At 41.1% G+C, this 23,710-nt stretch overlaps 1 protein-coding gene across 1 annotated transcript; it reads left to right on the forward strand.

The window, feature by feature from the left end:
• Positions 1–4,930: 4,930 nt before the first annotated feature.
• ZNFX1 (zinc finger NFX1-type containing 1) lies at positions 4,931–22,562 on the forward strand. Its single transcript, XM_053453509.1, has 14 exons — positions 4,931–5,064; positions 9,172–9,250; positions 9,488–11,164; positions 11,720–11,851; positions 13,328–13,476; positions 13,581–13,724; positions 14,567–14,678; positions 14,785–15,023; positions 15,878–16,017; positions 16,225–16,379; positions 16,466–16,611; positions 17,685–17,795; positions 18,597–18,692; positions 20,062–22,562. The coding sequence occupies exons 2-14, from the start codon at positions 9,190–9,192 to the stop codon at positions 22,513–22,515; spliced, it is 5,616 nt and encodes a 1,871-aa protein (XP_053309484.1). The 5' UTR covers positions 4,931–5,064; positions 9,172–9,189; the 3' UTR covers positions 22,516–22,562.
• Positions 22,563–23,710: the final 1,148 nt, after the last annotated feature.

Consider the following 23,710-nt stretch of genomic DNA (forward strand, 5'->3'; position numbering starts at 1 on the left):
CAAGCATCGGTAAGTTGGGGGGGGAGGTTAAATGGGGGGCATAAGACAGGAGGATCTAGGTCCCCTGCAGCGCTGCGGGGGACCTGGATCTTAGTCTCATAATCAGACCTATTTGAGGTCTGATTAGAAGACGACCCCGATTATAAGACGAGGGGTATTTTTCAGGGCATTTGCTCTGAAAACAAACCTTGTCTTATATTCGAGCAAATACGGTAAACACTAGCCCCTGCTTACAATATATAAAAATATTAGACCCTGCTGACAATATATATTATATTGAAAACATTTGAAACTAGGCAGGCATTTCCTTGGCCCCCCTACACGCTCCCTAGTATGCAATCACTCCCTCCACTACCACACTGACTGCAAATTAGGGGAAGATTGCGACTCAGCGTAGTCTTTCCTCCTTCTGACCCTACCGTGACTTTGAGAGGTCCTCTCCCCCGTAATATTCCCCAGAGTCTCTTTGTCCCCTCATTCACTAAGCCACACCTCTCTTTTACTTACTCCCTGTAGTTCAGGTATAGATCAAATAAACAACACATGAAACAGCATATATTTGCAGGTATACATAAATAATGTATGGAAACATAGCATAGCAAGTATAGATAAACACATTAGCACACAAACCCAGCTTGGCATGTATAGATCAATGGAAATTCACACGTGAACTCAGCACTGAAGGTATTACTCGAATAAACAGAATCAAACATACAAATCCTGTATTTGCAGGTTTACAATAATAATGTATGGAAACACAGCATAACAGAATAACACACAAACCCAGCATTGCAGGTATAGAAAATCACATGTAAACTCAGCAGTGAGGGTAAAGATAAAATAAACAACACATGGAAACAGCATTGCAGGTATTGATCAACTGAATAAGGCATAAAAAACCCAGTTTAGCATGCATAGATCATATGGAATTCACATAAAAACTCAGTGTGACAGAATGACCTGTCATACAGGGGCCCAAGGTACTCAGAGATGGCTCCAGCCTGGCTGCCAAACAGGCAGGAACTCCATTGTTAAACTAATCCCATTAACAGGATGGCTGCCAGGGGGGTATTAAGTAGCTAAAGGGGATTAAAGGTTGAGTTGTCTACCTGTTTATCAATGTTAATTTATGTTAATGAAGTTCTGTGGCTATATCAGTCTATGTTTTACAACAATAAACTGTTCATTCCTGCTGTACTCAGTTCAAGGTAGTTGTGTCTACTTATTGGGTACACATAGCAGGGTTCCAAGGTGCGCATGCTGACTGGTGCTGGAAGTGATTCCGGGGACAACAGGAGGATACATGTGGGTGATCTCTGGGAGTTAATACAGCTCTCTTGGTGAACCCCTTACACTCAGCATTGAAGGTATAGATAAAAACCCCTAAATTACGGGCATAGATCACAGGTCGCAAACCCCAAAGCCAGCCCTGGCATCCACACTGCCCAGACTATCACCCAAATTACACACATAGGACTTGCCAACTTTGTCCCCAAACAGCCCGCCCTGTGCAATCTTGGTCCCATAAACACCCTGCCTGTACCATTTTAGTCCCCAAGACTCAAACACCCTGCTGGTGCCATATTCGCCTTTCTACAAATCAATTATACTCACAGTATCTCACGAAAGTGAGTACACCCCTCAGATTTTTGGAAATATTTTATTATATCTTTTCATGTGACAACACTAAAGAAATGACACTCTGCTACAAAGTAGTGACTGTACAGCCTATATAACAGTGTAAATTAGCTGTTCCCTCAAAATAACTCAACATACAGCCATTAATGTCTAAACTTTGGCAACAAAAATAAGTACACCCGTAAGTGGAAATGTCCAAATTGGGCCCAATTAGCCATTTTCCCTCCCCAGTGTCACGCGTTAAATTTGGTGTTATTGCTCTCACACTCTCATACTGGTCACTGAAAGTTCAACATGGCACCTCATGGCAAAGAACTCTCTGAGGATCTAAAAAAAAAGAATTGTTGCTCTACATAAAGATGGCCTGGGCTATAAGAAGATTGCCAAGACCCTGAAACTGAGCTGCAGCACAGTGGGCAAGACCATACAGCGGTTACACAGGACAGGTTACACTCAGAACAGGCCTTGCCGTGGTCAACCAAAGAAGTTGAGCGCACGTGCTCAGCATCTTATCCAGAGGTTGGCTTTGGGAAATAGACGTATGAGTGCTGACAGCTTTGCTGCAGAGGTTGAAGGGGTGGAGGGTTAGCCTGTCAGAGCTCAGACCATACGCTGCGCACTGCATCAAATTGGTCTGCATGGCTGTCGTCCCAGAAGAAAGCCTCTTCTAAAGATGATGCACAAGAGAGCCCGTGAACAGTTTGCTCAAGACAAGCAGACTAAGGACATGGATTACTGGAACCATATCCTGTGGTTCAGATGGTGTCAAGCGTGTGTGGCAGCAACCAGATGAGGAGTACAAAGACAAGTGTGTCTTGCCTACAGTCAAGCATGGTGGTGGGAGTGTCATGGTGTGGGCCTGCATGAGTGCTGCCGGCACTGGGGAGCTACAGTTCATTGAGGGAACCATGAATGTCAACATGCACATCTACCCTCTCCCCACTTTGTATTTCACTAACCTTGCAGAAGTCCTGCGGTGGGAGCGCATGGCCTCTGTCTCGCTGCTCTGCCGCGGTACGCCCTGCTTCACTGCTGAGCGCCGGAATATGACAACTTCGAGAATGCAGTGGACAAAATCGTATTCTGCCTGTGGCTTGAAAAGGCCGCGGTCAGTGGTGTGTTTACCTTTGGTGTTGCCCTAGGCCTGACCCAGGGCTAGCCCCCCCCACCGAGCCCACTTTCACTGCACTAAGAGGCTCTACTTACCTTTAAGACACACACTGCTAGGATATGATGTCATATCCTGGTGCTCAGTGTCCTAAAGCACTGAGCCGGTGTGTAAACGAGCCATTTGTCACCGGCCCATCAAGCATTAGCACGCAGGGGGGCCTGATCAACCTAGTTTTGGAGGGGGACTGCCGCCTCCTGGACTAGGCAAAAATATGTCACTGGGCATGGGACTTATTTAACAACCACTCTATGCTGCCAAATATTTCCATTCACTAAAAAAAATGTTTACCGACTGCAAAACAGGCCATTGCGGTGGAGTCATAGAAACATAGAAACATAGAAAGTGACGGCAGATAAGAGCCAGAAGGCCCATCCAGTCTGCCCAACCTCTGAGTACTCTCCTTTAGTACTTGCCCTTATCCTATATCTAGCTTGGCATTATGCCTATCCCATGCTTGCTTAAATGACTTTACTGTATTAACATCTACCACTTCCACTGGGAGGCTATTCCATGCGTCCACTACCCTTTTCCGTAAAGTAATATTTTCTGATGTTACCATTAAACCTTTGCCCCTCTAGTTTATGCTTGTGTCCTCTTGTTGCGGTTTTATTTCTTCTTTTAAATAAACTTTCTTCCTTCCGTCCGGTTTAGTGTTTACACAGCAGTGGAGTGAAAGGCGCGGAGGAGTTCAGTATTTGTAAAAAAAATGTAGCCATGACTACTATATAATATATATATATATATATATATATATAAATATATATATATATAAAGCACTCTCAAAGTGTGAGTAAATATATATATATATATATATATATATATATATATATATGAGAGGTAAAATACTTACACATATATGAGAGGTAATATACTTACACCTAGCCTGTATCAGATCAATAACAACTATAGCATCAATGCCAAGAGATCTGTCGTTGAGAAGGTGTGGTTAGGGACGTGGATGGGGCAGGGCTTTAAGAAGACATTAAATTGACCTTGTGACCTATTTGTAAGCATTCCCTGCTGTTTCTATACATGTATCAAACCTACTAAATGTTCATAGTGACAACATGGGAGGAAACAGGGGCACAGGTCCCAAGTAGGGTTGCTTAGGACTGTTCACTGTGAATTTAAGGTGGTGCCTAATGATAAGTTAAGTTATTCATAATTTTGTCTTCAAGCATACACTTCTTCACTCCTACTGTTTGCTAAATGGATATTGTGATGGAAAACATAAAATTTCATGGCTAATAACCATTTCTGGGAACTCTTGGCTCAAGTTTCCCGGAGCCCTCCCCTTTGTGGAGGAGAGTTGGCCTAGTGAGGGGTCCCTAAAATCTGTATATGGGTGGGAGGGGGAAGCAGGGCGGAGAGTGGTTGTGCCTAAACGTTGCTCCTGTGACCCGGAAACAGATTTTGGTGACCCAGAGAACCAGAAAAGTTCTCAAGTATTCTGATAAGAACCATACACCCTTTTTCTGTCCTTGGTCTTATACTCAAGATATCCTTATGCCTCTCAGATGTGGTTAAATTCACTTACTTTAAGAATTTCTATTACTTCTTTTGATAAGTGGAACAGCCTATCTCCTAACGTTTAAGAAAATTACAACTTGTACAGCTGAGCCTCCAGTTATGATCTCTTGCGTTTCCCAATATGCCTCTTTGAATCCCTTTATGTACTTATCTGACCATTTTGTTACCGTCGATCTTTGGGTCTGGTCAGGCTTCCAACAGTAGGGTCAGGTGAGGCTTCCAAGTGGTCAATACGGTAACATATGTCATTTATAAAAATAAAAAAAAAAAAAATTCATCACTTTAAATATTAACTGAAAAATAGTTAACTGACCTGGAAAAGGGCAACGCATGCGTTCACATGAATGAAATGCAGCAAAAACCTTTCCCTTTGTGTTGAATAAACTCTGCTGCCAGGGATACATTTCCACACATTACAATTAATATGGTGACATCAGACATTTTATATATATCACCGCTGGCATGAATTAGTTTACTTTACATTGTATCGCACAATTTTCCATCACTTTCCCTTTCCTTGGAATGAGTTTTACTCGATTGCTCCTCCCTTTCTTTCTTTCTTTTCTCTGTTTAAGTTGAGAGAAATGAAACTGAAACCAGAAAGAGGGAAGGGTTTGGAGCTCATATATTAAAACCAGCAGCTGACTCACTGGGAGTCAGTATCAGCTGCAGAGGCAGTGAGTATACGATCTGGTGGTAAAGAGACGGTATCAAGACGGTATCAGGTAAGATTTAATTTTTTTAGATGCTCTCCACATCATGCTGTTATTCAGTAAAGCTGCCACAGAGGGACAGAGCCCCATGCTGAGAAGAGCAAACCTAGAGCACCAATGGATGTCCCAAGGATGACCAATGACCCTTTCTTAAGGACTGAGATTACTGTCCTGGTTTCCAATCGTCCCCAAACTCTCCTAACTCTATGGGTTCATTATATTCCAAAAGTTATATTTTCTGATTTAAATTCCATTGAAGCTATTTTTACCATAGTCAGTGGCATTATAAACATAACTTCTAATCGCTTTATTGTATTGGTATACCCCTAAAAAGTCATATCAGTGATACTGGAAGGGATTCAATGTACGTGTTGAAGTTATCTTTCTATCTCTACCTATGTTTCATTTATGATGACCTATTGCGTATATATTGGTTTAGATAATGATTTGTCTCCACTAAATGTTTCTGATTTCTTGCTGGTTTATTTGACTATTTTATCTGGATACCCTTTAGTCTGTTATGAAGATAGCTAAATCATTACAAAAATTAATATTTCAAGAATATATAACTGGGGAGTTAACATTGAAACATAGAATTTGTCTAGTCTGCCTGTTTCCCCTGCCTTAATGGATAAAACATATCATTTGATGGTATACTCAAACCTTCATCAGTCCTGGGTCTCCTCTTAGATTCAGGAGTCATATGCCTATCCATGCATGTTTAAATCCCCTCGCTTTATTAATCCCCTCACCTCTACTGGGTGACTGTTTCACTTAACTACCACCCTCTTAGTAAAGTTAAACTTCCTTAAATTACATCTAAGCCTCTGACCCACCAGTTTAAGATTGTGACCTGCTGTTCTAACATTTATCCCGTTCTTTGTTAAATCCCTTTAAGTCTTTAAATGTTTCTATCACATCTTTTCTCTCCCCCCCAAGTTATACTAATTAATTATACTTATATTTAGTCTTTCCTGATAATTTTTATCCTGCAAAACATTTACTTTTTTACTCTCCCTCCTCTGCACTCCTCTGCACCAATGCGTCAATATCCTTCTGGAGATGGGGTCTCCAGAACCGTACAGAATACTCTAGGAGAAGTCTAGAGACCAGAGGTCTATAAAGTCGCAGAACCACCTCCCTCTTGTGCTACTGAAGCCTCTCGCTATACAACCCAGCACCCTGGGCTTTATTGTATTGACTGCTTGTCTTTAAGCCATCAGAAATAATTACTCCTAATTTCCTCTCTTCCGTCGTTGCTGATAGAGTAGTGCCCCCCAATGCTATATTTTATATTGTATTGTATGGCTGGAGGCAGTAGACCGGGAGTCTGTTGATGCCAATAAAGTTGACAACAGGGTTGGATAGACCAAACATAACAATTCCTCAACCTTCCCTCATTGAAAGTCTGTCTAACATAACATTGGGTTGTGTTAAAGGGTTACGTAAACCTTATTTGTTCCTGCAGACGATGTATAATACGCTACACATGACTATGATGCATAGACGTAAGCCTTAAAGAAATGGGATCCTTTCCAGGGATGATTCTGCACTGAGAAATCCCCTGGCCAGAGTCCACCTCAGGGCAAACGCCTCACCCTACACACATTGCCATGGAGAAAACAATTCTCGAAACAACACGTCACATGTATAAGAGAAAGCTGGAATTTTTTTTTACCGTACCTGAACGCAGTCGTCCCTCCCAACGAATGCCCAGAGGGATCATTTCATTTTAGGCATGCAGTTAGTGACATGGCAGGCTTTAACATGGGACAAGAATTTGTTCTGTTACTGTAACTAAAAGATAAAATGTATGTGCTGTAGATTATTTTATTAAATTATAACGGTGATCCAGATATTATATGGGTACATTTCATATTTAGACATAGTTGCTAACCGTATTGATTAGGATTAAGTACTGGCGGTAGATAGTAATAAAATTTCATCAGAACGTTGGGGACTATGTTTAAATTACTCATACAATTGCATATCTATCTATTATTATTATTTATTGTTTTATATAGCGCCATCAAATTCCATAGCACTGGATCAATCAATCAATCTATCTATCTATCTATCTATCTATCTATCTATCTATCTATCTATCTATCTATCTATCTATCTATCTATCTATCTATCTAGTTAAGGCTTTTAGAGCAACAGTAATTTAACACATTATTTACCTAATTTAGTTTATAAACACGTTTTCTGTTGTGTCTGTCTGACCTGGATCCTGTTTGGCTTGTTCCGGCACTGAGGCTGACTCACACACCTCTATCCAGAATGCCTTTTTAGCTTATTATTCTTTTGTCCTATTACAGTATTTTCATGAGTTTCTTAACCCCTTAATGACAAAGCCCGTACATGTACGGGCTCAAAATGCATTGTTTTCAATGGGTTTAGGGACCGCCCATTGTCCTTAAGGGGTTAAAACTATATCTGGAAGGAAGGCTGGCAAGGAGCATATGTTGGCAATTGTACCCCTTGGGCTTTTGAGGACTGCTACCAATCTTTCCGTAGAGCTTTACTGCTCATTAGACGTGCACAGCGAGCAAAATCGATCCCCACAAAATTTTTGTTTTGCTTTTTCTGCGTTTGTTTTCAGGTAACGGATTTCGATTCCCGGACGTTCGTTTCCGTTTAAATTCAGAAGTCTTTTTTTTAAATTCAAAACAACATTGGGGGGCCTTCCAAAAAGGGGGCACCCTCTAGTCTCACCTTTCATTATAGAAATTTAGCAAAGGTTCCCCCAGAGTTAGGACGTTGAAGAGGTGGCACAGCAGTAGTTATAGAGCACTGGGCCTGGGCAGGCAGACACCGCCACATCACAGGCACATGCAGCCCCTTGGAGCAGGACTGGAATTCCCCCAATATTATATATGCCTGGTTTTGTCAACAATATTTATTTATCAATGAAGAATAATAGATTATATGATAGAAAGGTAATAAAACATTTACCAGTCCACAACTTACAGGTTTGGCTGCTGGCATAAATGGCGGATGTCTTCATCAACTAAACTCTACTCAGGAACAGGGGAAAAATATCTGCTGCAGCCCCTGTAATACCCTACAGCAGTCACTACAGCTTCTCCAATCCACCCCACGACAGTACATTTTCTGCACTAAAATAAACTATTCATTAACTTGCAGTATAGTATATGAGTAATGAGCATCAATCGCAGCGTCTTATAAGTTAACTGTCATTATCTCACACTCCAACTCCCATCAGTGTGTAACTGCTGCTACGGACAAGTTAAAATGGCGTCAGCACCCTTATATATCTAATGCGCGTCCCTCCCCTTGTAAATGCTGATTGAGACCACACCCATTTTTTTCTACTTCTACCTATCAGTTATTAAAATGTACCCTCCCACTTTACCTCATCAAGGAGCAACACCTTGTAATGGCGCCAAAATGGCTTGTAACAGTGGCTACACGTGGCAACGAATCTAACGAATCCAAACAAAACAAATTTTCGGCACCTTTGAAATTTGCCTTTGTTAGTTTCGTTGGAGATCACCGATTTCGTTTTCTTTGATTCGTACGAACGCACAAAACAGGCAATTTTCGTTAAAAATAAAGTTTGTACAAAAAACTAATGCACAAATCTATTCTACTCTTGATCTACTCCTTCTCTCCTGCCCTGTTGACTACTGATTTTTTGCACTCAGGCCAGCACCCGATACTACATTTTTGGTGTAATGTGGTGTCATAATCATTATTAAATATTAAACTTTAAGCAGCATAATGTGTTACATTCTTAAAAACGCTTTCAGTAGAAGGAACCATTGCCAGAAAGTCTCAAAGATTTCTAGTTCTGTTGCTTAGTCACCTACGACTTTCAAGCCTATCCATTGACTAAGATTTTACCTGACATCTTCATCAGATGCTGGCCAGGATTCAAATCCTAGTTGTTTTCACAATACAAAGGAACTACAAAGAGAGTTGACCAAAAACAACAGTTACACATCTGAGCCAGGTCAATAAAGTCAGGACCTAAGTACAGAGTATTTTTAAATACAGCAATACCAAGCAAACCTAGCAGACTTGGACTTAAACTGTACTTATAGAATGGTTTCCATCAAAGTATTTGCATTTTTTTACATCTCTTTCCCATAGGTATTTCAATAAGAGGTCATGGAACATCATGGGAGACCAGGCGAAGCGCACGGAGAACCGAACCACCCAAACCGCAGAGGTAAAAGGAACCACTATTTACATTCACTGTAGTCTGGTACAGGTATCTGTACCTCCTCACTGCTGCACTGTGAACTTCATATTTCTTTGTGTATGATGTCTTCCGATGAATTGTTTTGAAAGACGCCATGTTTTAAAGCATGAAATGCATTAAAATGATTGTATGGATATCCACTGTGAATAATCCATAACCTTTGTTTTGAAACCAAATGTGTAATATTATGTGTTTTTCTACTAGGTGGTAGAGCTGGTGTTCATAGAGGACGTGGCAATGCCCGTAACAATGGCCAGTTGAGAAACCATAACCAACAACCTAGGAATCAAGGCTGGCGACAAAACGAGGAGGTTGGTGAACAAAGAGGAAGGGGAAGGAATAATCAAAGGCCTGCAGAACATCAAGGCGGCAACAATGGTCATAGAAGAAATTACAACCCAGATGCAGAGCCACAGCGAAGACCATTCCATGAGCGAGCTCCAGGAAGTGAGCATCAGGTTAGACGACTTGGATTGAAAGATCTGGAAGCCCTACTGAAAAAGGATCCATCCGAGGTTGTAATCACACTAGCCTCACATTCTGGTCTTAAAGATCTGCTGTCAGCAACATGGATGAAGCCTAACTTTGTGGAGTTGCTGACCTCTGTTCTGTGCAGAGCCTGCACATCCAGAATAGATAGGCAGAGCATCCAGCATCTTCTAGGAGAGGTCAAGTCCTCTTCCTATTTGCGCACTTGCCTCCCACAGTATGTGGTAGGGATGATTACAGAATCTGTCCCTGAGCGGCGACATCTCTACCCAGTTCATTTAACTAACATACTTCAACTTCTGCAAGAGATCATTAACATCTTTCCTGCCAGCACAGTGCTTGAGACTTCAATAATTATCAACCTGCTCCCTCCTTCTCTTAATGCTCTGCGTACATCTGGAGTGGATGTAGGAGATAAGATAGAGCAGAACCTGGAGATGGTAAAAAATAGAATAGAGCACCTTCAGGACAAGAGAAGAGAAGGAACTCTGAGAGCAGACACTCGTATTGTTTTTGATTCAGAACTTCCTCCACAGGACTATAGAACTATGAGTGTGTACCCCAACTATGATGAAATTCACAGTAACGAGAAGCCATTCCTTAGGCCAAATTTACTGAACAACAAGTATGAAAGTACGGCCCTTTATCTGGACACACACTTCCGACTTTTAAGGGAGGATTTTGTACGTCCGCTTAGGGATGGGATTCAGGAATTGCTTGAGTATGATGAAGATCGTGGCATCCGTAAAAGGAGGTTTGATGACATTAGGATTTACTTTGACACACGAGTAGTAGCACCATTATGTACACCTTCTGGCATTGTTTACAAAGTGCAGTTTGACGTTTCACCCCTAAAGATGGTGCGTTGGCAGAACTCAAAGAGGCTACTGTTCGGTTCGCTGGTTTGCCTGTCCCAGGACCAATTTGAAACCCTCCTCTTTGCTACAGTTTCCAACCGTGATAATAAAGAACTTGAGAAGGGTGTAGTACAACTGCAGTTCAGCGAACAGAGTCGACAGCAACTGGCAAGAGTTCGCCCGTCTGACTCCTTCCTTATGGTGGAAACCACAGCCTACTTTGAGGCTTATCGACATGTCCTGGAGGGGTTGAAAGAGATGAGGGATCAGGACGTGCCCTTCCAGAAATACATTGTGGAATGCCAGAATGACTTGACACCGCCTCGGTACCTCAACATGGGAATCCATTATGATCTCAATTGTTTAAAATTAGAGAAAAAAAGTTTTAACTCCCCCAAGAAGGATAAAATCAATATCCTAGAGCCAAATGACTGGCCATTGAAAGAAGATCTGGGTTTTGATGAGTCTCAGATGGAAGCTTTGAGACTAGCACTTACAAAAGAACTTGCCATCATCCAGGGGCCTCCAGGAACAGGTTAGGATCTCTAACTGGCGCACATGGATAGTAATAACACTGTTTATCCTAACATTCACCCAAAGCTTTTAGAGATGTTTAGACCTTATTATAGGTAATAAGCCAGCAGCTTTTAATGTTTTAATTTATCCCAGCAAGTTTAAGGCAGGAAGGATAAAATCTGTGTCCTTTATATTAATAGGAAATGTATTGATCTGTAATATTACAGCAATGGAATTTAAACATGCATGAGATAGGCATATAGCTATCCTGAATCTAGGATGATATCAAGCACTGATCAATGTTTCAGTCTACCATCAATTTCTATGTTTCCATGAAACTGTGGCCTTAAACCGAAATATTTGACTCAAAAATACTAGTAATTTGGCTGGTACATTTGTCCACTTCAAGAAATATTCATTAGGCCTTTAAGAGAAAGTGATTTAATGTTCACTCTCAGATGTGTATCCAAGCTCTACAAGCTAAAGACAACGCTTGTATAGTCCTTAGTTCCCTGGTCTTTAGTATTTCAGGAAGTGCATCCGAATCTACTGACCCTTTCTAAAATTCTGTTAGGTAAGACCTATGTGGGTCTGAAGATCGCGCAGGCTTTGCTTACAAACTCTGATGTCTGGCAGATTGATGGTCGTGAGAACCCTGTCCTTGTGGTGTGCTACACAAATCATGCATTGGATCAGTTTCTGGAAGGTATGAACAACAAGCAGTGATGTTTTCTTGTGTCCATGTCTTAGGCTATCAGGAAAAAAAGGGACAAAAAATCCAACTAAGCTTTCAAATCTACGCACAGTGATATATTTTTATTAATATCCCTATATAAAGACTGACTCATAGATATACCCACTGTCTTTGTTGGCACAGGTCTCAGGGTACACTTCATCCATTGGGTGCTCTTTGCTACCCCACAGACTGGCCCAGTACATATATTAAATGTTTTAGGTATTTACAGGTTTTGCTTGTTAACACAAATAGCTAATCAGCCAATCACATGGCAGCAACTCAATGCATTTAGGCATGTAGACATGGTCAAGACAACTTGCTGAGGTTTAAACAGAGCATCAGAATGGGTAAAAAATGGAATTTGACTTTGAATGTGGCATGGTTGTTGGTGCCAGACGGGCTGGTCTTAATATTTCTGAAACTGTTGATCTACTGGGAATTTCACGCACAACCATCTCTAGGGTTTACAGAGAATGGTGCAAAAAACATCTAGTGAGCGGCAGTTGTGTGGACGAAAATGCCTGGTTGATATCACAGGTCACAGGAGAATGGGCAGACTGGTTCGAGAAAGGCAACAGTAACTCAAATAACCACTCATTACAACCAAGGTATACAGAATACCTTCTCTGAACGCACAACACCTCGAACCTTGAAGCAGATGGGCTACAGCAGACTTTGGTGTAAACAACATGAAAGCATGGATCCATTCTGCCTTGTATCAACAGTTCAGTCTGGTGGTGGTGGTATCATGGTGTGGGGGAAATTTTCTTGGCACACTTTGGGCCCCTTAGTACCATATGTGCATTGTTTTAACACGACAGCCTACCTGAGTATTGTTGCTGGCCATGTCCCTCCTTTTATGACCACAGTGTACCTGTCTTCTGGTGGCTACTTCCAGGAGGATAATGCACCAAGTCACAAAGCTCACATTATCTCAAACTGGTTTCTTGAACATGCCAATGAGTTTACTGAACTCCAACGGCCTCCACAGACACCAGATCTCAATCCGATAGATCACCTTTGGGATGTGGTGAAACGGGAGATTCACATCATGGATGTGCAGCTGACAAATCTGCAGCAACTGCGTGATGCCATCATGTCCATATGGATCAAAATCTATAATGAATGTTTCCAGCACCTTGTAGAAAACATGCCACGAAGAACGAAAGCAGTTCTGAAGGCAAAAGGGAATCCATCCCGGTACTAGCAAGGTGTACCTAATAAAGTTGCCACATTATTTCCATCAAGTCTATAGACCCCCGACAACTGTTATTCTACACCATGTAGAACCACCATGTACCCTCTTCTTCACTGTCTAGATTCAGTGCTTTACTCATGTATTCAGTAATAATTTACTATTTTCTTTCATGGCAGATTCTCTGAATTAGTTTATACTTCACACTTGCACACTTTCCAACCTTTTTGGTTCCTTTGTAATTCTTTTAGGAATCCACCGGTTTCTCGGTAAAGGAATTGTCAGAGTTGGTGGGAGAAGCAACAGTGAGATTCTAAAACAGTTCACTCTGAGAGAGTTGAGGGGAGGTGGAGAGTACCGGAGAAAACGTCCTCTTCACTTACATAGAGCGTATGGAGATGTAAGTGTTTGACCTTTAGTGGCCCTGGTTTGTTTTAATACCCTCCTCATACAGCTTTACAACCCTCTCTTTCAATATTTCCTTATTTTTGCATGATCCTTTAGCTCTACAGCCAAATGAAAGTATCAGAGCAAAAGCTTGAGGAGGGAGGCCAGATCCTGCAGTGTTCTACTTCTGGGATCATCCGTGAAACACACCTGCAGAAGTACATTGATATCCATCACTGGGATAGCCTGCACTATGTCCTGGTAAGGAACAGTAAATTGTGTGTGAAAATGAAATGAAGGAAACTCCAGCTCCAGCAGTTATAAGTATTTTGTGTGTCAGGTACTGTGCTATATCTCTGATGTTTTGTTTATATGCTTTATTAAAAATTTTTTACAAAGAACTTGCTAAAGGTCAGGGGAGGTTTGGCACCATTCAGCTCTGGGGCAAGTCCAGCCACGTCACTCAGTGATATAGTGACCAAAACACATTTGTAGAACCCAACACAATAACACAAGGAGAACATAAAGGACCCACTTAATTGTTTGTTAAAATCATTGTTACTTTGGAAAACCCTGTGGTTATTTGTGGAATTGCAACACACGAGAGGGTTTATGGCAGCCTATGGGCAAGAACCCATGTGCCCTGTGCCAGTACTCACTGCTAAAGGTGTGAAAGTGCTTTGCTATCGTAAGGAACTGATAGTGTGCCAAAAGACAACCACAGGTGTTACCAAGTTAACCAGTGTAACAAAAGTAAAAATTTGTAAATGGTGTACTTCTTGTTATGTCCTGTTTGCCCTTTGTACAACACAGCAGCATATGATAGAGCTATATTAATTTGTTGGCAGATAGGAATAGCCCGGCTATTGTTACTGCTTTTTGCTGCTGTAAAAGGAACCACGATGCTGATAGGAACAAAGTAAGAAGCTTTTGTTAGAGTTACAAAATGTTGTTACATAGTTCCCTAGAACTGAAAAATATTATTGGGATCAGAACTATTGCCCTTTTACTGTATGTATATATATATATATATATACACAAATATCTCAATTACTGGAAACCTAGAGGAATTAATTACTGTGTGTATTTTTTCCATTCATCAGGATGACAGTGATTACTTTGCCAGCCCTAAACAAGGGAAACGTTCAGTGATTGTGGAGTGGCTGGGCTTGGGCATCACCCAATTTATCCGCACTCCAGAGCCTATTGGAGCAGGTAAAATGTTTCCTCTAGTATAAATAATGAATAAAAAAAAATAACACAGCATGAAAACATTATTTCCATGCTGAAGTTGGGCTTTCACACTCTTGTTGTTGTTCAGCAGAGCAGCCTCATGTGGTAGAGGAGGCTGAAGAGGAAGAGGAGGAGGAGATGATTACGATCCCTGAGGAGGCCGACCTCATTCAGGCCGATCGTGTTCTTGATGATGAGGAGGAGGAGGCAAGAAAACCCAAAAAGAAGGACACAAATGAAGATGCAGAACTGGCTCAATATTTACTTGCCATGTCCCTGAACAACAAGGAGCAGGAAGACATGCAGCAAGAAGAAGGAGGGTGGATGGTATGGACATTGTTGTCTTCTCACATGCTAGAAACATGACAACTCCACATATACAGGGAGCAAATAGTATACAAGATCACCTTAAAAGAAGCAGCAAGAAAGTGTAATATAAAGTCTCGTTAACCCACCTTAGACTATCTCTGGGATATGTAAATTAAGGAGCCAGAAAGACTTCAATCCTCATCTTCGTTCTTTCACACAAGCTTGGCAGCACAAATTAAGTAGATTTGTGTGACAACCAGAAGCCTTCCAGTGGTCACTGGACTACTATTTCAGTCTCAGTCCACCAGAAACTGCTATTCTACACCTGAGTGTGCTAAATGATGGGCCGACACTAACCCCAAGTATTAAAAACGACTTCAGCCTTTTGCAATGTACCTGTTTTGTAACAGCTGGTGTTGAAATGTAGGCCTGGGTTAATTCACTAGTCAAGCCTAATCTCTGACGCTACATTTCCGTAGAATAATTAAAATTAGAAAATGGATTATTCTGGTGTCCGCACATAAATATTGTTGGGGAAATTATGTAATTTGCTGTAGTTAATATTTAGAAATACATGTAGCCATTGGCAAAGCCTAGTTTGGCCAATAATTAAAGGGCAATTCATGTATTCCAGTGATATTTGGTAGGGGCAGATGTAAAATCTTCATCTAGAAAAGATGAATCAGGTAGGAAGGGAAATTTACAATATGTGTTAATGAGGTAATAGATGTATGACTATATAGGGGCATTATATATTATAAGCCTATAAAGATATTCCATTAAAAATAAGCCGTTCAAACTACAATAGTTCTTGTAACTGCTGAATAAAATCTCCATCTCTCTGATTTTAACATCTGTACTTTTCTGTCAAGATGACAGGGGACCAGAAGAAGAAGAGAAAGCAAAGGATGAAGACAGAGCTGCGGAAGCCAGAAGCAATGACAGAAAATGAGGCCAAGCTTGTGAGAGATGTGTGGAGCCTGGACATTAACTCACGCTGGAAGCTTTACAGGTACAAAAAAACATGTAAACTGTAAATTTCACAAGACACACTCACCTGAACAGGTATACAAATGCATCAATTTATAGAGAGTTTGAGAAAATAATAACGGAGTATATACTGTAGCTATGTGGACGAATATTGAAGATCTACTCAAATCCTCGTGGAGCTCTAAGTTTGCACTGTTGGCTGTTTCCTAATCTCTCCCTCTGTCTACAGGCACTGGATACAACGTTACCAGCTTGATATTCGCCAGCAAATATTGACTCATGAACAAAAGTATCAGGAATTAGCAGATCGCCTTGCAGAAGTGAAGTTACAAGAGGACCTCCATATCCTTCGTAATGCGAAAGTCATAGGCATGACAACCACAGGTCAGCTGATTCTTCTGATGATGATATTCTACTATGATCAATAAGAGATCGGTCTTCTAACCAACCACTGTGCTTTTACTGTCCAGGAGCTGCTAGATATCGCCATATTCTGCAGGAGGTAGAGCCACGTATTGTCATTGTGGAAGAGGCGGCAGAGGTCCTAGAAGCTCATACTATAACCACACTCAGTGCTGCATGCCAACATCTCATCCTTATTGGTGATCATCAGCAGGTGTGTTTTCCTATTGCCCATCTTATCTGACCACTTTTGACTGCGCAACACAAGCAGACTTCATCATCTGCATTGTCGCATGCGGATCGTTGCTGGCAATTTTAGAAGCACCAGATACCATCTACTGTTACCCAAATGTCATTAACATAGAAATGCTTATGATAAATGTGCCCCAGGTGAAGAAATTCTGGTCTATAGTGGATTGACATTAAAGGCCAAAAGTCAATCCATTTTGATGGCAATCCATATTATCATATCATCTAATCACCCTTTGAATACATTCATATTGTAATAATTATTAGAATAGCAGCGTGACATCTCATTTTGTACACAGGAACATTCATTTTAAGAAACTGTCAACCTTATTTTCCTAAAAATATATGAAACTATTATTGTATAAAGCAATTGAGGTTTCTCCAGCCATCCTGTGCCTGGCTTAGCATGGCAAGTTTGGTGTAGGGCTGCTAAGCTGGGACCTTAGCATATGTAAAAGGCTTGTGTGTTGAACCCAGCAACAGCCGGCAAGACACTTACCTTGCTTAGGGGGATCCTCTGAGATGGTCCAGTAGGATCTGTGGCTGTAGTCTATCCAAATTACCAGAATGACATGTCTCTTCCCTCTGCACTGTTTGGAGGTGCAAAGGAGCAAGTGACCAACATCTCTTCTCCCTCGAGGTGGGCATGTATGAGCAGCCTGCCCCCCAAGCCAGTGCCCTTCTGTTTCTAGAGAGACAAGAGCAGTGAAGCAAATTTAATGAAAAAGGGACATCATTGGCCCTTTAAAGATTTGCAGTTGGCTACCTAGAACGTCAATACAGCAAAACATAGACCATCCAAACCAACCAAAGCATAAAATTCATGGTATAGTAACATAATTACTAAATGATTATTTCATATTTTGCTATCTATCCAGTGCAGAAGTATTTAGTCCTTAATGTGTACAAACACAGCAACGTTCCTCAACATTGGTCCTCAAATACCCCAAAGAATAGACTTTGACTTTCATTTAAGTAAAAACAAATGTAGTTTCAATGCAAAGTTTTAACATACGTGAATCTCCATCTCTATTTCAGCTGAGGCCAAGCGCCAACGTTTATGATTTGGCGAGGAACTTCAACCTCGAAGTTTCACTGTTTGAGCGACTCATCAAATCTAACATTGAATTTGTTCGTTTGAATTACCAGGTAAGGAGTTCACGTTGGTCTGAGGGTCACCGTGGTTGTATTCTGAAGAACAAAATGTAGACAGCAAAGTGTATGATGTCCCCAAAGTTTTGTGTCACATCCATATATCTCAGGGTGAAGATGTTTGGAAGTTGATAAAGGCAGTACGCACGATGTAAATATATTTGGCAAATTTTATTACGAGTGTATTGGATAGTAGAAACTGCATAGACTATAAAGGATAGTTACTTTTAGTACTATGTGATCCAAACAGAAGAAACGCAAGCAGCTCCCATACTTACATCAGGCTACGTTCTAGGAAAAGGTGATGTAAGATGAAAAGATGCCGAGTCTAATTTATACATGGAAATATTTGATAAATGGGGCTCATGTGCCACACAATGTTTAACATTTAAACAGGCAGAATTATATACAGAGTACATCCATGTATGAATGGGATGGACCATAGGACAGCATTCATTTTTAGAGAAAAACACATAAAAAAGGTGATGTCAGCCATGATCAGGTTTAAATGATGGAATATGTCCATAATATGTTATGTACATCCACCAGTGGCCCTTTCCTGTGAAAAGGTAAAGTCAGCTATAATCTCAAGACCTGCTCATAACTTTGGTATGTAACTAGCAGTGGGTAGTCATCCTTAGATGGCTGACTTAATGTGACATCACATATCATTTGGTTATATGTGAAGCAGATGGGGAATTGGTTTACTCTCATATTCTCGCATTTGCAGTAGTTTATCTTGCTACTTGTTTAAGTAGTTTATACTCATCTAACACCAGCCATACTCCACTTTTACAGCATCGCATGCGGCCAGAGATCGCAAGGCTCCTCACCCCTCATATCTACTCAGAACTCGAGAACCACTCATCAGTGCTGAATTACGAAAACATCATGGTAAGGAGCTGGCAGTATGTGGAACAGAGAATGAGATACGGAAACCCTTTCACGGTCCAAAAAAAGAGAGTTCTAACCAAGGGACTTGGAGTAAAGCAATCACAGGGGCTTTTAGATAATGTGGCACACAAAGACAGAGACAGTGGCAAAAACTTCATTAATAAAGCAGTCTAGTCTCAGAAATTGCTACTCCCATGGATTTCAATTTAATATCAGCTCCTATTGACTGAAATGGGAGCATATTGAGGAGACAGATGCGTCATCCTCGAACTCCAGTTGAGGAAAACCAGTTTTTTGCACTGTATTTACTTTTCCTGCAGATCATGTTAAATTCAGATGCCACCTCATATTTACACAATTTCAGGTCAGGGCTTTTCCCATAGGTCTGTATTGGTCAGGCGGTCCTATGAGACCGAGGCATTCTAGTTTTAAAGAGATGGGCTAATAGCTGGGATCCACTGTGTTAAATACACATATAAAGCAGTTATACGCCTGACCGTTAACAACTATACTGGTGATTAACTAAAAGTGAAGCAAATGCATGGCGGGTGCAATGCTGCATCTGCATGTATAAAGAGAATTAGCAGCCTTTATAGAGTCCTCTATTGCTGATGTGATCCTACAGCTTTGGATGTCACATTTAATAGGATACTCCAGCCATTATATGCAATTTAATGTGTAAGATAGCAGAGTGGTCCCTTTAAATTATCATCGTATCCCACTGAACAAATAAACGGAGGGATTCTGCATAATACCACCGTATGTTTCCATGTCATCCCAGCTATGTTCAGAGCAGAGTATTTGTTTAGCTACGTAATATACTTACCTCCACCTGACTCTGCGCTAACAATAGCAGAAAGTGCTCATGCTGATTTCAATCAGTGACACAAAACATTAGATCGCAGAGGAGGTGTTCAGCTGCAGCTCTGAGGCTGTAGGTTCTCCTTAAAGGTAAGTAATTATTGTTATTTTGAATAGTGCATTGTTAACATCTTACTTAGTACTTTAATGTGCATTATATGGGTCAGGATGCCCATAAATGGGAGTGTCCTAAGTGGTTGTGGGTCAAATTCCACGGAAATATTTATAAATAAGCTGTGCCACTTTATGTGGGTTGTATGTTCACCTTGTCATTCACAGATAAACCTTTTGGGCAACATTCTGAAACATTTAAAAGTCTTTTTCTTGTTTTATCCTAGTTTTCATACCACTGACACCTTTATAAATCCCCTCCAGTTTATTTTGTGGACTGAAGCACTTCATTAATGTATAATTTTTTTGGAGTATAAAAAAATGTTTTATTACAGAAGTTATTCATGTCAATGTCATCATGTTAGTGACATCACATTTCCTTGTCTTCATCATTTAGGGAGTGTCATCCAATATTTTCTTTGTGGATCATAGCTACCATGAGCAAGAAATCCAAGATGGGAAGAGTCATCAGAACAGACATGAAGCTCAGTTCATAGTGGAACTCTGCAAGTACCTTATCTACCAAAACTATAAACCATCCCAAATTACCATCCTCACCACCTACACCGGACAGCTATTTTGTCTACGCAAGCTCATGCCCGTCAAGATCTTCTCTGGAGTGAAAGTCCATGTGGTGGATAAATATCAGGGGGAAGAGAATGACATCATTCTCCTCTCACTGGTCCGAAGCAATAAAGAAGGCAAAGTGGGTTTCCTTAAGATAGCCAACCGAATCTGTGTGGCTCTGTCAAGAGCCAAGAAAGGTTTGTACTGTATAGGCAATATGAGCATGCTTGGAACGGTTCCGCTTTGGAGCCAGATCATTCTAACTCTAAAGCAGAAAGGCCAAGTTGGTAAGTACCTAATGCTCTGTTGCCAGAACCACCCTGAGACACGCACCCTTGTGAGCAAAGCAGAAGACTTCAGCAAGGTGCCAGAGGGAGGCTGCAACCGAAAATGTGACTTTAGACTGAACTGTGGGCATGTATGTACCCGTGTCTGCCACCCTTATGACCTAGATCATAAGGAGTATCAGTGCAACAAGTCTTGCGAAAAAGTACTTTGTAAAGATGGACACCAGTGCAAAAGGAGGTGTTTTGAACGATGTGGCCAGTGTATGGTGGAGGTGGAGAAAGCCATGCCAGTGTGTGGTCACTATCAAATGGTACCATGCAGCATCTCTGTGAGTTTATTCTCCTGTACCATACCATGTCAAAAAATCCTAAAGTGTGGTCATCAGTGTGACAAGCTGTGTGGCGAAGATTGTGAAGAGCGTTGTCCAGAAGAAGTCCCTGTGGACCTGAAGTGTGGACATAGCCAAATGATTGAATGTTGGAAAAAACATGATGTAGTGTTTGGAATGCCTGTGAAATGCAGGGAACGTTGTCATTTTCAGTTGCGTTGTGGGCACAACTGCCAAGGAACCTGTGATAGATGCTATCAGGGACGCTTTCATCAAAACTGCAGACAACCTTGTGAGAGGCTCCTAATCTGCTCGCATAAATGCCAAGAGCCATGCACAAATGAATGCCCTCCGTGCAACAGAATGTGCGAGAATCGTTGCATTCATAGTAAATGCCATAAGAAATGCGGAGAAAGCTGTGTACCTTGTATGGAGCCATGTGACTGGAGGTGCAAGCATTACAGTTGTAGCAAACTGTGCTCTGAGCCCTGTGACAGGCCGCCATGTGATGCCCCCTGCACAAAGAAGCTTAAGTGTGGGCACACCTGCATCGGTTTATGTGGGGAACCCTGTCCGAGAAAATGCCGGGATTGCCATAAAGATGAGGTCACAGAAATTTTCTTTGGCTTTGAAGATGAGAAGGATGCCCGGTTTGTGCAGTTAGAGGATTGTGATCATTTCTTTGAAGTCTCTGCCTTAGATCATTATATGGGAGTAGACAATCGTTCGACCACTGAGACTGTAATTAAACTTAAAACATGCCCAAAGTGCCAGACCCCGATCAGAAAAAACTTGAGATACGGCACTATTATCAATAAGACTCTAGACGAGATTGAAAAAGTCAAGGAGAAGTTGAAAGGACCAGCATGTGAAAGAGTTGCTACTCAAAGCCGACTTGAAGTCACATTGAGGCAGATGGTTGACGTGAGGAGAAACTTCTCCATGGAATACATAAAGTTAAAAGAGTTGTTGGGAAAACCAGATCCAAGTCTCATGGCACTATCTACACTGGAAAATTCTATGTTGTTTTATGATAAACTAGCCAAACTTTTCAATAATATTAAAAATGTGGATGATGGGGAAAAAGCTGCCCTGAAGAATCATCTCCTTGAAATTAAGGACTGGCTGGGAAAACCACGATCATTTTTTACACAGCATGAACTCTCTGACTTACAGAGCGAAGTGCAACGTTTTACCTACCTTCTGGAACTGCTTACAAGATGCAAAAAAGCCTGGGGTAACATCAGTCCTGCTGGGAAAAATGAAATAAAGGCATTAAGAGACATCTTGGAAGCAAAAAGAAGCTTCACTGAGAATGATGAAAAGCTTGTAAAAAGCAAACTGAAGGAACTAAAGGAGATCTACCCATGTACTGGCCTAGGGATATCTGAAAATGAGCGTGTTATGATTGTAGCTGCCATAGGGCTTAGAGCAGGCCATTGGTTCAAGTGTCCCAACAACCATGTCTACCTTATTACAGAATGTGGTGGGGCAATGCAAAGGTCCAAGTGTCCAGATTGCAACGCAACGATTGGTGGAGAAAGCCACACCCTTGATCCAACCAATACTCTGGCAACAGAAATGGATGGGGCGCGGCACGCAGCCTGGTCTACGGTTGCAAATGACATGATGAATTTTGAAGAATTAAGAGCGCTGGGTGACATATGATTGAACACTTTGATTTTCTTTGACTTTTTTTTAATCTTCACCAGGCCCTGACTGGCCATCTAGCCCACAGGTCTTAGTAGGCTATATATAATATATATATTATATATAATATATATATATATATATATATATATATATATATATAGGAATGCTGACCCTTTTAGAACTATTTGAGATCTAAATAATTCCACTATATTGTGATGAACATTATTGTCCAAATAAATGAAATAAAGTGCTTTCGATTTACACTGCAGTGGATGTGTTTGGCTGTATTACCAGCTAATCGGTTCCTGGACACAAAACTAGAACATTTAATCTAGTTATTTAATCAAAACAAATTCATTTTATACTAGAAAAGCCTAAAATGTTTCACTTTTTGTCCAAAGCCATTGTGAGATGTTTAGTTAAAATGTTTTTTACGTGATGCGAGGAACACACACACACACACACACACACATACTAACATACACATACTTATTTACATGCAGATGTACATATACATACATATAAACACACGCACAACTGGATCAGGAACGAGTAGGCCAGTGCCACCTCTTCTGTTCCTTCGTGGTCCTCTTCGTGTCATATTGTGGCGTTCAGAGTGCTGGGCTTGAGGGAGTGTGGCCCGCAGTGTCGGTTTGGGGGTATGTCCAGCTCGGGGAGAGGGGGGTTGGAGTAGCTGGTTTTATACACATATTCAAGGACACTGCCCTTACACACACACATACATCTCCACTGCCCTTATACACACACACATACATCTCCACTGCCCTTATACACACACACATATACATGTCTACTGCCCTTATACACACACATATATACTTGTACACTGCCCTTACACACACACACACACATATACATGTACACTGCCCTTTGATTTTGAAATCAAAACATTTGCTACTGCAAAAATATTTAGATGAAAAAGTTCCATTTTATTCAGTGGAACAAAACAGTCATCAGATTATTCTTAACGATATTCTTGTAAGAAACTTTTGGCAATTAATACCACCACAACTGTTCTAGCACTGCATCATCCAATGAATACCTCATCCCAGATACATAATTCATTTTTTAAAAATGCACACAGTTCCTGGTGCACAGTGGTCTGCCAGTATGTTTATGTAAAAGGTCTTCTCTTAATGGGGAAGAACTGCAAAACCAAGGGGAATTACGGAATTAGTCGTTACAGCTA

Source organism: Spea bombifrons, chromosome 13 (genome assembly GCF_027358695.1).
Source record: "Spea bombifrons isolate aSpeBom1 chromosome 13, aSpeBom1.2.pri, whole genome shotgun sequence".
In the NCBI taxonomy this organism is placed as follows: domain Eukaryota; kingdom Metazoa; phylum Chordata; class Amphibia; order Anura; family Pelobatidae; genus Spea; species Spea bombifrons.